This window comes from Drosophila kikkawai, chromosome 2R, assembly GCF_030179895.1.
Source record: "Drosophila kikkawai strain 14028-0561.14 chromosome 2R, DkikHiC1v2, whole genome shotgun sequence".
NCBI classification, from domain to species: Eukaryota; Metazoa; Arthropoda; class Insecta; order Diptera; family Drosophilidae; genus Drosophila; species Drosophila kikkawai.
The window spans coordinates 6,391,578-6,406,562 of record NC_091729.1 but is presented as its reverse complement, the minus strand read 5'-3'; the positions used below and the strand labels follow the sequence as shown (position 1 = coordinate 6,406,562).

The following is a 14,985-nucleotide window of genomic DNA, read 5'->3' as shown; positions in this document are numbered from 1 at the left end:
TGGTCCTTAGATAATTCCACAAATACACTTCTTACCACAACACATCATGATTTTATTACTGGCTTGTTTGACATTTCGTTGTACTGACATGGCTGATGCCGTGGATATTTTTTACAGTGCTATGAATTAATTTTTACTAAATATGTTCCGTTATACTATTCGTCATCAAATAAGCCTCCTTGGTTTACTACCCGCACGTTGATCTGCACGGCAGAACGCGCCGTGTTACAATAATTATTTGACTCGTTGCAGGGCTCAGTTTTTTAAACACCCAAAACAGTTTTATAATTTTTCTTAAAACTACACGTAGTCCCATTACTCATCCTTCCTCGCTTTCTTTTGAAAATACAACAGCAGATAATGAACAGGCAATTGTCGATCAATTTTCTAGGAATTGTACTGAATTAACCTGCATTCGATTTCTCAAGCTGTTTCCTCCTTGTATATACTTAAATACGGACTATTTTTTAATGTTATTCTTATTTCTCTAAAATTTTCTTTCATAGAACACGACCAACAAATCCCAGTCATTGTGTATGCAAAGCAGCGGAAGCGGATGTGAAAGTAAATTTCAGCGTAGTACCTCTGGCTCGAGTTCCTCAGGCACTGCTAGCAGGGGCTGGACCTCATTGACGGCAATGCCAGCACCGGAAAGATTTCAGCGACGTCGACTACTTCAGGTGATCTCAGCCTACGACTTGCAGAACAAGCAACTGCAGCGTGAGCTAGCTAAGGAGAAGAGACGCCGCACCGAGGAGCTGGCTTGCGTGGTTAAGTCGCTTATACTATTTGAAGCAAAACTAAAGAACGACTTGAAGTCGGTCAACCAAAGGATGTTGGACAGGGATGCCGAGATTTGCCGCCTGACCCGACTCACGCGCACCTTGCGCAGGCGGCTTAAGGACCAACAGCGCGATAAGAGCATGATTGGCGAGCTGGGGTTGGATCGCGATAAGTGCCTAGTCCTAAAAGAACTGCAATGCAAAAATTGCCGAAAGCAATTCTATGATATTGATATAAGCACGAAAAGAGAGGAATTTTCCGTGGGAGCCAAGGGTAAGATATGGACTGGGTGCAGACCATGAAGCATTACGCTTTTATAACATGCGAAAATTAATCATATGTACATATGTATCGAACTTTGTAAAAATGGCGAAGCAGGCATATTGAAGCCTCCTTAATTGAGTAATATATGTGCATACATAATATACATAGGCTTCGCGACTTAAAATTTTTAAGGTCATGTTAACTTTCATATTAATGTGACAACAATTGGCGCTCAGCAAGACAATATAAAAGGAGATTAACCCACTTTCGTTTGTGGGTATATGAGACAATTTACATACGTACATATATCTTTAAAAGCCATACCTACCAGATTTTATCTGCGTGCGGATCAATTCAGAAAAGGTCCAAAAAAGTAATGTTATCCGAAATTTTTTTTTGTAATACAGCATATTCTAAAACAGATATCGAAATATTCGAATACAATGTGGCACAAACTTGATTTTTCATTATTTTTGTGAAAAACATGCTTTGCATGTTTTGTTTTTTAGAATAACTTCTCAACCGGAGGCATTGTGATTCTACATTAGCTTTCAAACATCACTCAGAGAATGCAAAGACTAAAAAAAGTGAAAGGAAATATGGGTTTACCTATAACAGTAATATTTAGATTTGCGTTATTGATTTCCTTTATGTCCCGTGCAAATGTACTTCATATTGAATTTTTTTTAAATTGCAAGTCATTTTTGAAATCAACTTATTACCATTTTTAAGAGACATCAGTGCACAAAAGTTCAAAATAAGTTGCATTACAATATAGCTGCTGGATCTAAAGAAATTTGCAATTGAATTGGTCGATCTCAAAAATCACTTCCATTTCTGTCCCGCGCATATCATTTGAATTTTGCAATTATCTTAAAATTGGAAAATTACCCAAAGAGCTTATAAAAAGCTTATGTTAAGCCCTTTATCAGAACAAAAAATCGTTATATAAGGTTGTCAAAAATTTGTTGTAATTATTATATAATGCAATTTAAGTCAAATATGCGCCGTTTTGTTGGATAAAGAGTTCCCAACGAGATGCCAACTTCATAATGCCCCTATTATTGAAGCTCGCGGAGCTTCTGGCGCGTCACCAAAGATGTGTGTAGCCTGGCGTTGTCCTGATGGGAGACACTACGGCCTCTGTTGATCTCAGATGGCCTCTTCTGCATAAGTGCTGTATTCACTTTTTATCACCAGTCACCATCCGCGTCAAAAACAGGTCGATTTTGTTGCGATTCAAAACGATTCGCATGCATCCTTCTTTTTGAATCCAAGCTCCTTCAAATGGTTTATGACTCATGCCCAGCTCTTAACCGATTTTAGCCTTTATTGTAGTAGTACTGTAAAATATGCCTATTTTCTCTCTATTTTGCTCCATGTTTACGACGCTATAACTCACGAACGACTAAAAACAAACAACAATAAATCAATTAAAATGTTAGCGCGTGAAAAGAACTTTCCAAAAAGATCTAGTGCTAAACGATGCGACGAATAAAACTATAACTACGCGCTTGCAAAGACACCTAGCGGAAATACCGCAAGACTTTCTTGACAACCTTATATATTGGTATACAATACTCTTGTGCTTCTATGTACGAATGTATAGAATATGCAAAGCTTGTGTGCAAATTAATAGGCGTGGAAACTAACAATGTATTAGAACCCCAAAAACATCGATATATTAGGTGTTTCTATGTTAACCCCAGCAAACAAATGCTTGTGTGCATTTGGCAATGTATGACTCTTTGGGGATCGCAAAGGAAGCAACTCATTACTCATATATGTACTCCTTATGTATCTATAATAAGACTATAGAATTAAAGAAATTAATGAGCTTGTTGTTTTTTTCTTACAGCTGAGCCTGACTCTTCTAGCGACGACACACTTTCATCGTCTTTCTGCGGCGTCAGACGCAGCGTGCGATACACCAGCAAGCGCACGGCGGGCACCTTCCAGGACTATATGCGCTCCCGGGCGATGCATATTGAAAACCCAGCTTTGGAGCAGCATTCGGAGGAAAACACAAGCAGTGTAAGCCTTGAGGACTCGCAGACGAGCTACGAGCAGCTACGCGACTACGTGCGGGACATGGATATTAAGCTGCCGCTAGATGTTGGTGAATACGTCAATCAAAGTGGCGAAGAGCAAGAAAAAGGAAAAACCCAATGCAGCCCCTTGGTTACCGTTCATCTTGAGGAAGAAGACGACATCTTTTCTCCTGCGCAGAAAGGTGATGACACCGACGACGATCAAAAGCAGAATATGATGTCGCAAGGATGCATTAAAATAGTTCAACGTCGCTTTGCTGACTTTTCAGAAGCGTCTCCGAAACAGATTTACGAAACGACTACCGACGACTGGTACGCCAGTGCTTCGGACCAAGAGGAGTCGTCGACATTGGCAGCTAAGCCTTACGGCCGTGGAGCAGTGAATCCCGTACTGGAATGCGTTAACCAAATCTTAATCCAGCAGTCTATGGAGGAAACGATGGTTGACCTTGCGCCCAAGTCCTCTTTAGCAAGCCGATACATATCGAATTCCAATTTGGCGCGAAGAAGCTCCTTGGGGGGACGGAACATTTCAAATGCACGTAAGCGTGTACACTTCTCCACCAAAAACAGCATGGTACATGTTCCACTCAACAACGACCAAGAGGCACAAGTGCGACGGCAGATCCAGATCTCAAGTTACCGTTCTATGACCGCCGATGTCACCACCGAAGCCCTTAGCTATGGCAGCATCTATAGCAACGAGTATGAGCCCATTGGGTCGGAGCGCGCTTCTAATCTCTATGTTGACATGGCAGCCACATTTATCGCCAATAATCGAGAAGAAATAGCCAGTTCAGGCGTTTTAAAAACGTCGATGAAGTCGCCCCCAGCTCTGCCGCCTAAGCCAGCAAATCTATTAAAATTTCAGAAGTCGCCTCACCAGTTTGAGAAAGGACAGCAAAAGGACGAAAACGATTGCGGAGCTTCTATCACAACATCCGAACCGGATTACTGCTCCATATCGGAGGTCGGTATAACCAGGAATTGTGTGCAAATCGTTGTTGATGTGCACAAAGCGCAGGAATCCAACTCGCCGCCGACAGTGGAGCCGAAGATGTATCTTGAGGAACAAGCGATGCAAACGAAAATTAAATCTATTGACAACCATTCAGATGATAACCACTCGGAAAAGACTGATGAAATCGAGGAGATTTTTGCCGACATACCAAAGTTACCTAATGTGGCTGCCATCATTGCGCCCAAGCAATCAGACTCAGACGCTTTAATGATTGAACCCAAAGCCTCGTTGCGCCTTCAAAGGCCGGCTCAAATACCACAGCATTCGCAGTCCCTTTCCCTGTCGACCATCCAATATAAACGAAAACATGTGCCTAACATCCTAGCCGAGATCAATAAGCGCATCACATTGCCTAACTCTCAATCCACTAGCAAGAGCCTTCCTAATACCCCTGAGTCAAAGTCAGTACCAACGGCAGTGACAATTCCATCTAGCGAGATGTCTATACAGGCGGAATTCGATTGGTACAATTTAGATGCAGAGTACGATCGCAGTCATCAAGAAGGAAAAAATCCCAATATGCCCGCCACAGCTGATGAATACAACTTAGACGAGGAGTTTCAACAAGAAGAGTACTCGCAACAGGATCAAAAAATGGAGGATATAGCCAATGCTCTTGACAAGTCACATTTGGAGCCCGTTAAGGCAAAGCAGATGGTTCTGAACCTGGCCAACTTCGAGAAGTTCATCGAAGGCTCCGGACTAAGCACGAAACCCTTGCCCTATAAACGTAAAACTTACCTTAATGCACCAATTGTTTGATGATAACCTTTAAATTATAATATGTTAACTTATTGTATTTGCCTTATTATTAAATCTTGCAAAAGTATTTAACGGTTTAAAAAATTCTTAATGTTGTTTTGATTTGGACAGAAAACAAAGATGCGTGGATAGTCCCATTTTATTATCATTTTTTTTTTTTTTTTGTTCGTTGACGATGTGGATTTGGTGCTTACTTCCTTTATTATAAAGGGCTACCAAAATAACTTTCAGACAGATGTAATCTTTAATGATTTCAGTACAGCATTCGACTCTGGTAAGCATTCTCTTCTTGTTCGGAAACTCGATTTAATGGGATTTCCGATTGATCTTCTTAATTGGATCTCATGTTATCTAAATGGCAGGACGCAAAAGGTCCTTTTTAAAAATAAACTATCTAATGTTCTTAGGGTTACATCTGGCGTCCCGCAAGGGAGTCATTTGGGTCCCCTATTGCTTACATTATTTATCAACGATCTGCCCGAAGTTTTGACCAACTCCAGAGTACTTATGTACGCTGATGACGTCAAGCTTTGTGTGCAATATAAAACCGCTTCTTGCCAGTCAGTCATACAGACAGATTTTAACAATTTACAAAAATGGTGCCGCGTGAACTTATTAAACTTAAATGGCTCTAAATGCAAGCTAATGGCATTCTCCCGCGTCGTTCCTAAGCCTGCAACTTATACGCTGAACTGCTGATCTTTAGAAAGAATTAATATAGTTGATAATTTGGGTGTCCGTCTGGATCCTAAACTTGACTTTTTCAATCATATTTCATGCATGGTGAATAAAGTCAGGGGTGTGCTTGGTTTTATTAAACGGTGGTCGAATGAATTCAATGACCCCTATGTTACAAAATCTTTATATACTTTACTTGTTCGTCGTATCTTCAATGACCCCTATGTTACAAAATCTTTATATACTTTACTTGTTCGTCCTATCTTAGAATATGGATCCTGCGTTTGGAGCCCGCAGTATGGCGTCCACAGTAAACGCATAGAATCGAAACTTTTTACTGGTGAAATCACTTAGCAGCCGACTGCGATTGGGTCGAATTAAACTCCCCAGTAGTTAGCATCGAAGTCACTTTTTGGGAACCCAGGTTCGTATTAATAAATCGTAGTTAAAATCTCTCTGCTCTTTCGAGTTCGAACCTCTGCTGACTTTCAAGTCCGATCTCTTCTGACTTTCGAGTCCGAATCTCTGCTGACTTTCGAGTCCGAATCTCTGCTGACTTTCGCGTCCGATCTTTGCTGACTTTCGAATCCGAATCTCTGCTGACTTTCTAGTCCGAGCCTCTGCTGACTTTCGAGTCCGATCTCTGCTGAGTTTCGAGTCCGAATCTCCTCTGACTTTCGAGTCCGAATCTCTGCTGACTTTCGAGTCCAACAAACTGCTCTGAGCTGACTTTCGAGTCCGAAAATAACTTCTCTGAGCTGACTTTCCGACAACAACTTCGTTCTGTTGACTTTCGAGTCCAGACACATCCCCTCGTGGATGACTTTCAAGTCAAAATAACCTATCTTCCGACGGAACTATCGGTAGAAGGACGAATCCGAACCACGGCGTATCCCAGAATCCAGACCCGGCATGAAATTATTGAGAATTGTACCTTTTAAGTCAATAAACATTAAGATACATTTTACGTCATAATCCTCTAGCGTTCTACTCTGGGACTGGGTCGGAATCTTTTACAGCAACCACACCTGAACCAAAAATAATTCCTGAACGGACCCTGGACGTCTCGCGAGCTACCCGAGGACTGACAGACCGTCCCACATTAATCTTTGCATATCCTGGAATTTCTTCAGCAATTTTGCCTGTTGTTTCATCTTGGTGGACTTCCACGAATTCAGCAAATTCATAGTCAGGTTAATGCGTTTTTTCTTTGTTATTACATATTCAGGCCTGCTCCGGTAATCGAAAACGGTAAGATTTTATTGTTTTCGTATTTGAAAACGAGAAATCGGTGCTCCGGTTTTCGAAAACAAAAGATTTTTTCGATTTGAAAAACAGGGTATATATTGCTGTTTATTCCACACCACCACAAGATCATTCTGTCAGGTAGTTATTTTATAAAATATGTATTTATGACCTGACAATTACCTGTCCAATGCCATATAAATTATTCGATTACCATATTGGATTCAAAAGTTATGATTTTTGCAACGCTAAATGAGAAAATGCGCTACTGTGTGCCGTTATTTTTTCAGTGCAACTCTGATTTCTTCTTCTTAACAGCGAAAATTGTAGCATTCACTGTGAAAATGTAAACAAAGTTGGCGATGAACAAATGAAATATGAAATTTAAAATGTGGCGCCAAAGCTGCAAACATGCCCAAAATAGTTGTTAGTATTTTTCTGTATATTCTTGCCCCAAAATGTCCCCAATTGTTACTATTTAATATAAACCGCCTACCTCTACTTTATTTTATAGATTTTGGAAGCCTATACCACCTATACACACTCTTCGAGGCATTTGCTCTTAGTTAGAGAAAAAAATAGAGAAACTCAAATTCCTCGTCATCTTATTCATTTTAATTCAGAGCGGATAAAATCTGACGCAATATGTGGTTTTGCTGTTGTTAAACAGCCTAAATAGTTGATAGACTATTCATTTTACTCCAGCATCGGCCACTTCAGCCATCTTTGTTTACGTTTTTATGAGCCACAGCTGATCGATCAGCTGTTATTGGATGCGGATGCACTTTAACGGAGCTCTGTGGCAACACGAGTTTCACTTAGTTTTTAAATAACAACCTTTCCACACAAATGCGCTATTTGGGAAGACAGTATAATCTGTGGATTTGCTTTTGTTAACCAGCCGATATAGTTTATAAACTATTCATTTTACTCCCACATAGGCCTCTTCAGCCATCTTTGTTTTGTTGGAACACGGGTGTCTCATTTGTTAAAAATCCCAACCGTTCCTCACAAATGCGCTGTGAGAGAAGACAGTATTATATAGGGTCTTCCCACACAGCATTAAAGCGCATTTAGCATCCGTTGAACAAATGCTCCATAAGGTTTTGTCGTTCCGAATTTTAGATTAGATTTTAATGCTGAACTAACGCCGGTTTGTTTGGCGATAGTTAGACGATAGTTTTTCGGTGCAACTCTGATTCTTCTTCTTAATTTGACCATTCACCACGAAAATGTAAACAAACTTGGCGAGAAACAAATGAGATATGGAATTTAAAACGTGGCGCCAAAGCTACAAGCATGCCCAAAATAGATGTTGGCGTTTTTTCTGTAAATTCTTGCCCCAATATGTCCCCAATTGTTACTATTTAATATAAACCGCCTACCTCTACCTTATTTTAAAGATTTTGGATGCCTATACCACCTATAGACACTCTTCGGGGAATTTGCTCTTTGTTAGAGAAAAATCATTAGAAAAACTAAAATTCCTTGTCATTTAATTCATTTAAATTTATTGCGGATAAATTCTGACGCAATCTGTGCCTTTTGCTGTTCTACAACAGCCAAAATAGTTGGTAAATGCTCCATTTCAAATTTGCAACTGCCAATTCGACAGCATTTGTTTACGTTTTCATGAGCCACAGCTGATCGATCAGCTGTTCGGATGCTAAATGCGCTTTAATGTTGTGTGGGAACACGAGTTTCACATTTGGGAAAAATCCCAAACGTTCCTCACAAATGCGCTGTGTGGGAAGACAGTATAATGCTGTGTGGGAAGACCCTATTAGAGAACATAAAAAAGGAAGATATTTGTAATTGCCATATATATCTATCCATTTAAAAATAATAAGTATGTTATTTTATTTATTATATTATATTTTTGTTAATTTTTTCACATACATTCTACAACCAGCGATTCAATTACGCAATATTGCGAAATTAGAGATCGATGTTTGGTCAAACATCGATGCATCGGTTAACATCGATATCAACAAAATCATCAAAGAACATCGCTAAAGAAAAACTTCGATGTTTTCAGCATCACTACTATGTTTATCCATCTCTACTAGGAAAGCAAACATTAAACTATTATTTGCTGAACTTTTAGTCAAATGCATGTTGACAGCAGTTTATGCAACTTTCTAATCCTGCAGTTTTATATGGTAGATTCAGCGCGTTCTACAAATTTGGCTTAAGCGACTGCTTACGCTGAAAAAGGGAGCATATTGTTGTTATTAGTGAATCGTAAATAGATTGCTCGAAACCAGTAGTGACGGTCAGCTCACGGTTACAGCGGAAGGAAACTTGTATTGCAGCTGTTTATTTATAACGGCCAAACAATTCGGTAAAGACCACCACCACTTGTCACTAGGCACCACCCCACTGCAGCCACAAGACTTTGAATACGAAAGAAATTTTGGTCCTCCCGAGTTAACGTAAGTTAAAAAGTTGCTAAGGGACTGGTAAGAATAATAAAAACGTTTCAATTTTCAATATTTACCAGGACCCCAGCCAGAGTCAGTTGTACAAATGGAGCCATCCACAAATGTCGCCAGCATTCCAAATGGACCGTCAGTGGCACCTGCCAGCATCAAGCGAGGCACCCAACAGGGCCGCAAGAAGTCGGGCCCCAAGTTCGAGCTATCCGAAACTCAAAAAGCCGACATTAAAGAGGCCTTTGACTTGTTCGACAACGAATGCACCGGTTATATCGAGGTGAAGGAGCTTAAGGTGGCTATCCGTGCCCTGGGTTTCGAGCCCAAGAAGGAGGAGATTAAACGAATGATAGCCGAAATAGACAAAGACGGCAGCGGCCGCATTGCATTTAACGACTTTCTTCATTTAATGACCACGAAAATGGCTGAAAAAGACACTAAGGAAGAAATATTGAAAGCCTTCCGGCTGTTCGACGACGACGAGACTGGCAAGATTTCGTTTAAAAACTTAAAGCGTGTGGCTCGGGAACTGGGCGAAACGCTGACCGATGAAGAGCTGCGAGAGATGATTGACGAAGCTGATTTGGATAACGATGGCGAGGTTAACCAGGAGGAGTTCCTGCGCATTATGAAGAAGACCAGTTTGTATTAGAGAGTAGCGCACCACGCAACCTCTTTTCATAGATGTATTCCGATTTTCCTTGCCTAAAGTAAATCGATTAGCTTTAGTAGTCTCGCTAATCCCAAATGCAAGTACGCTTTATGTGTACTTAAACTGTGTTCCCTTTAAGTCTCACTGAATGTACACGTACCAGCTAGTATGTCGAGCCGGCTGTATTTTTTGCACAATAATCTCAATATAATAGTTAATGCAAAATAATATAAATGTTAAAAAGAAAATAAAAACATGAAATTACGAAAATGTTTTCTTTTAAATACCGAAAATCAGTGTTTGAAAAGTTACGTACTCCCGTAGTATTTCGTTTTGCTAATGCTACCGCTTCACAAACTACGGCTATAGAAAAACAAGAGAGGAAGATAACTTCGGCACGCCGAAGTTTGTATACCCTTGCAGATTGGTTTTGATGTTTATATTATAGATTATAATACTGAAAACACTCACGAAACAGAGTTCGAGTACATTTTACCTATACTTATTATGTTTACAGTTTGACAGTTACAGTTATACATTCCCAGCTTTACATTTTCTCTACATCTACGGATCGCTTATATGGCAGCTATAAGATATAGTCGTCCGATTTTCATAAAATGTATACCAAAATTCTATAATAATAAGTAAATCTCATATCTCAGAGTAGATGAAAATACGTTGAAAAACAACGAAGTTATAATTTTTTCTATTACTTTCCCTAAAGTTCCTATGGCAGCTATAAGATATAGTCGTCCGATTTTAATAAAATTTATACCAAAATTTTGAAATAATACCAGAAGCTCATGTGTCAAAGTAGAATAAAATACGTTGGAAAACAACGAAGTTATAATTTTTTCCATTAATTTCCCGATCGTTCCTATGGCAGCTATAAGATATAGTGGTCCGATTTTCATAAAATTTCTACGAAAATTCCGGAATAATATAAAATGGCTATATCTCAAAAATGATGGAATTATATTGAAAAACAGCCAAGTTATAATTTTTTTTCCAAAAATTTATCGAACATTTGTATGGCAGCTATATGATATAGTCGTCCCGTCCCGCCCGTTCCGACATATATAGCAGTGAGAGTACATAGAAGACTATATGCAAAGTTTCATTTAGATAGCTTTAAAACTGAGGGACTAGTTTGCGTAGAAACGGACAGGTGGACAGACGGACATGGCTAAATCGACGGGTCGGAAAGGTCTCCTTCACTGCGTTGCAAACTTCTGACTGAAATTATAATACCCTGCAAGGGCATAAAAAAGCTGGCAGCTGGGCTATGTGTAGCCGTAGCAAAAAATTTAGAGCGAGATGGTAGCAGAGCAAAAGACATTTTGTCATATGCTACGGCTGCACAGTGGTTGGACTTGTATGGAGACGCGGGCAAAAATACTTATAGTTGATATATTGTTACAAAATTAATACCAAAAATCAAGAAAAATGTTTTAAGTATATCCACAAAAAATTGGATATAGCACGTCTATATCATACAGCTGCCACTGGAACAATCTGTTAAAAATCAACATTTAGTATGAAAAACTAATTTGTTTTTCAAAATATCTTAACCAATTTCACAGATTTTATGTTTGGTACAAGTTTATACATTCTTACCAAATTTGGTCAAAATCGGATATCTATGTATATCTTATAGATCCCATACAAAATTTTAAGTACATTTTTTTTCCAATGCCTAAATTTAATTTTTTTATCTCTTGAAATATAACTAAGTAATCCGTCGACCACATTTGCTCCATGATTCCCAAGTTCAATGATAAGTATTTTTTTATTAGATTGTATTTGTCTTGAGTTTTATTCGGTTTATTTGGTTTATTTGGAGCAGCAATGTTGCCGTTCCAACGATCGAATAGTATCTGATTTTTACAATATTCTTTAAGTCTAATTAAGGCTGTCTCGTAGCTGCGCTGCTCGCAGGCGGCGGCAGAGAGACAGCTATGTAGATATATCCTTATGTATAAATGCTCTCAAGTGGAGGCGCGAGGGGTATGCATATGCTGTCCGTTCGTTACAATTATGCCGACGCTAGCACTTTCTTGTGTATTTTATTTGTCTAATACTTTTTTAAATGTTAAGCGTTTTCTTTGCCGGTGTCTTGTTTCCGTAATGAATCAAAACTCTGAAGTGCCAAAAATATTTTCTTTTGACGCATTCGTTCGAAGTTACAAACGTAAAGAAAGGGTGCAAAAGATTATTTTTTTGTCATCTTCTGCAGAAAGAAAGAGAGAAACCGGGGCACGTGACAACCGTAGGTTAGGTTAGGTTAATCCCTCGTGGGGCCACGCATAGGCCAATATGGCCGATAGCTATCCGGGGAAATTCCTAGATGGACCTAGAGACTATTTATGCGGGTTTCGAGATCCTTGAAGATCGAGGCGGCTTCCTCCTTGAGGCATCTTCTAGCGATGCCAGAACCGGAGGGCCTAGGTATCTCATTCTTGCCCTCGTTAGGGCCGGACATTTGCAAATGAGATGCTCCAAGGTTTCGGTTGCCTCGGATTCATCACATTTCCGGCATTTGGCGTTGTCGGTAATACCCAGCTTGACTGCATGTGCAGCAGACAGGCAGTGACCTGTTAGAATACCCACTAACATTCTGCTGTCTTTCCGCGGAAGATGCAGCACGTAGTGGGTGAGTTTCTCGTTGCGCTCTTTGCACATGATTTTTGATATTCTGTAGGTTGCAAAATTATTCCTCCACCTGACAGGGAGGCAGGAAGACAAGGACGTTTTCTGCTCTTTCACTCGCCAGTCCGACGCCTTTCTTTACAAGTCCATCCGCGGTCTCGTTATCGTCTTTGCCTTGGTGGCTGGTAATCCAATGGATCCCCACTGACTTAGTTGTACTCAGGCTATCTAGTGACTCCCTGCTTGCCAGTACATTTTTGGAACTGACCGCTGATGATTGAATGGATCTTGACTGTCTACGAACAAATTGACCGCCTCATGTGGACGGTTTATGTTCTGCGCAAGCTCTGCCGCTTTCCTGATGGCGAATACTTCCGCCTGGAATATACTGTAGTGCCTTGATAGCTTATACGACAGCCTCATTTCAGGGTCTGAAGAGCATATTCCGGTTCTACTCCTCCACTCATCTTGGATCCGTGCCCCCATGTGCTGCTAAGCATCTTCATGGATGCATATAGCGCTATGGTGGCCTTTTTCACCCTCTCTACGACATTGGCCTTCCACGTCAGCTTGCTGTCAAGTACAATGCCTAGGTATTTGACTTGTGTTTTCGGTGTCAGCATGGTTTTGTTAATCTTTGGGGGGATCCATTGCGGCACCTTGTATCTCTTAGTGAAGAGAATAAGGTCCGTCTTATCCGCATTGATATTGAGTCCTACCTTCTCCGCCCACTCACATATCTCCCTGAGTGTTGTTTCCATGATCGAGCTGAGGGTCGATGGACAGACTCCCGTGATAATTATGCTTATGTCATCCGCATAAGCTGTTATCTTTGGTGCTTTCCTCTCGAATCTCTTGATTAGGTCGTCTACCACCAGATTCCATAGGAGGGGCGACAGAACCCCACCTTGCGGCGTCCCTATTTGTGCTCATCTCACCATGGAAGCGGTGCCCCAATCTGATTGTAGCCGCCGGCAACTTAAAAGATTTTTTATCCACAAGTTGATAGCGGGGGACGAGTTGGTCGCTTCTAGGCGATCCATTATTGCGTCCGTGCTAACGTTGTTGAATGCCCCGGATATGTCCACGAACACTCCAAGTGCATATTCCTTATTGTTTAGGGCTCTCTCAATGGTGGCTACCAACGAATGTAGTGCCGTCTCCACTGATTTCCCCTTCGTGTAGGCGTGCTGGTTGGTCGACAGTTGTCTCCCTACATCGTTCCTGATGTATAGGTCCAGCAGCTTTTCAAGCGTTTTAAGTAGAAATGAGGTGAGGCTTATCGGTCTGTAATCCTTGGAGCTCACATGGTTGTCCTTTCCTGCTTTGGGCAGGAAGACAATCCGAGAGGTCCTCCATTGTATAGGGATATAGCCCGTGCTTAAACAAGCTGTATATATTGCGTAGAGCCATGGGGTGATCACTTCCTTGGTCGCCTGCAGCATGGCTGGGAATATTCCATCTAGTTCTGGTGCTTTTAGCCTCTTCGCTGCTCTCTGTCCACTGTCCGTCGTCGCGTTTGAGCTGACTCTGTATGGTAGGCTGCTTCGATAGCAGCCTCCGGAGTCTAGCTGTTTCCGGGGCAGTCTCTATATTGGAGCAGACGTTTCTCCATGAGTTTCTCTGCGCCTTGCGTATTTCCTTCTTGTAGTCCCTTAGTAAGACATTGTATTCCACATTGATGACATCTTTCGCCTGCTTGGCGATTTTGAAGAATTCTTTGAGTTTGTTTCGTCGGAATGAAAGGTCCTTATTCCACCAGGGTGGCCTGGTCCTCTTTCTCGTGTCCGATATAGGGCATGAAGCGTGGTACGCATCTAGCAGTTCTTTGGAAAGGGGTCTCTAGGGACTTTTCTATGTATTCCGCGGATTCTACTATGCCCGGAGAGATCGCGAGCCGTGTCGCGATAGTCTCCTTGAACTTTCCCCAGTTAGTATTCTGGACTGAAGAAGACTGATTGTTTTGGAGAGTGTTCGAATGCGTATTGGAACTGTATGTACTTATGATATGAGAAGGATGGTCTCACAAGGCCTCTCCATTCTGATACCAAAGTCCCTTGTGCCCTTATAAGAGTAGGTGGGACCTACAAAGGTTCCTCCCCCACGTTTGCTATACTAAGGTTGGTTGAGAGTATAAAGTGTAAGAGTGACTCACCTCTGTCGTTTATCTCGGGGCTCCCCCATACGCAGTGGTGCGCGTTGGTGCTGCACCCACGAGCAGTTGCTGGTCCTTCGGGCTGGCCTCTACCAGGCTCATGAGTTATTCTGGTGGGGACGTCAAGTCGTGTGCCATGTAGCAGGAAGCTATCAAAATAAGACATAAGGTTAGCGTGTAGACCCTTCCGTACAAGTACAGCGGTTCTGTTCTTGCTTATCGTTGGTGGATGGAGCAAATTGTAATTTGCGGACTTAAGTCCGGCGATGGCATTGCCTGAGGCGATCCTG

General features: G+C 41.2%; 2 protein-coding genes across 3 annotated transcripts in view; both read left to right on the top strand.

The window, feature by feature from the left end:
* The window catches only part of LOC108081470 (uncharacterized), a 34,458-nt gene extending 29,523 nt beyond the window's left edge, over positions 1 to 4,935 (top strand). For both annotated transcript variants that reach the window (XM_041776779.2, XM_041776777.2), the window contains exons 3-4: positions 507 to 1,056; positions 2,906 to 4,935. In XM_041776779.2, coding sequence (XP_041632713.1) covers positions 507 to 1,056; positions 2,906 to 4,881 — 2,526 coding nt within the window. In that variant the 3' untranslated portion in view covers positions 4,882 to 4,935. The remainder of the gene's footprint in view (positions 1 to 506; positions 1,057 to 2,905) is intronic.
* Positions 4,936 to 8,829: 3,894 nt separating this feature from the next.
* Positions 8,830 to 10,133, top strand: LOC108081471 (uncharacterized). The gene is made up of 2 exons (XM_017176667.3): positions 8,830 to 9,239; positions 9,308 to 10,133. The coding sequence occupies exon 2, from the start codon at positions 9,334 to 9,336 to the stop codon at positions 9,889 to 9,891; it is 558 nt and encodes a 185-aa protein (XP_017032156.1). The 5' UTR covers positions 8,830 to 9,239; positions 9,308 to 9,333; the 3' UTR covers positions 9,892 to 10,133.
* Positions 10,134 to 14,985: the final 4,852 nt, after the last annotated feature.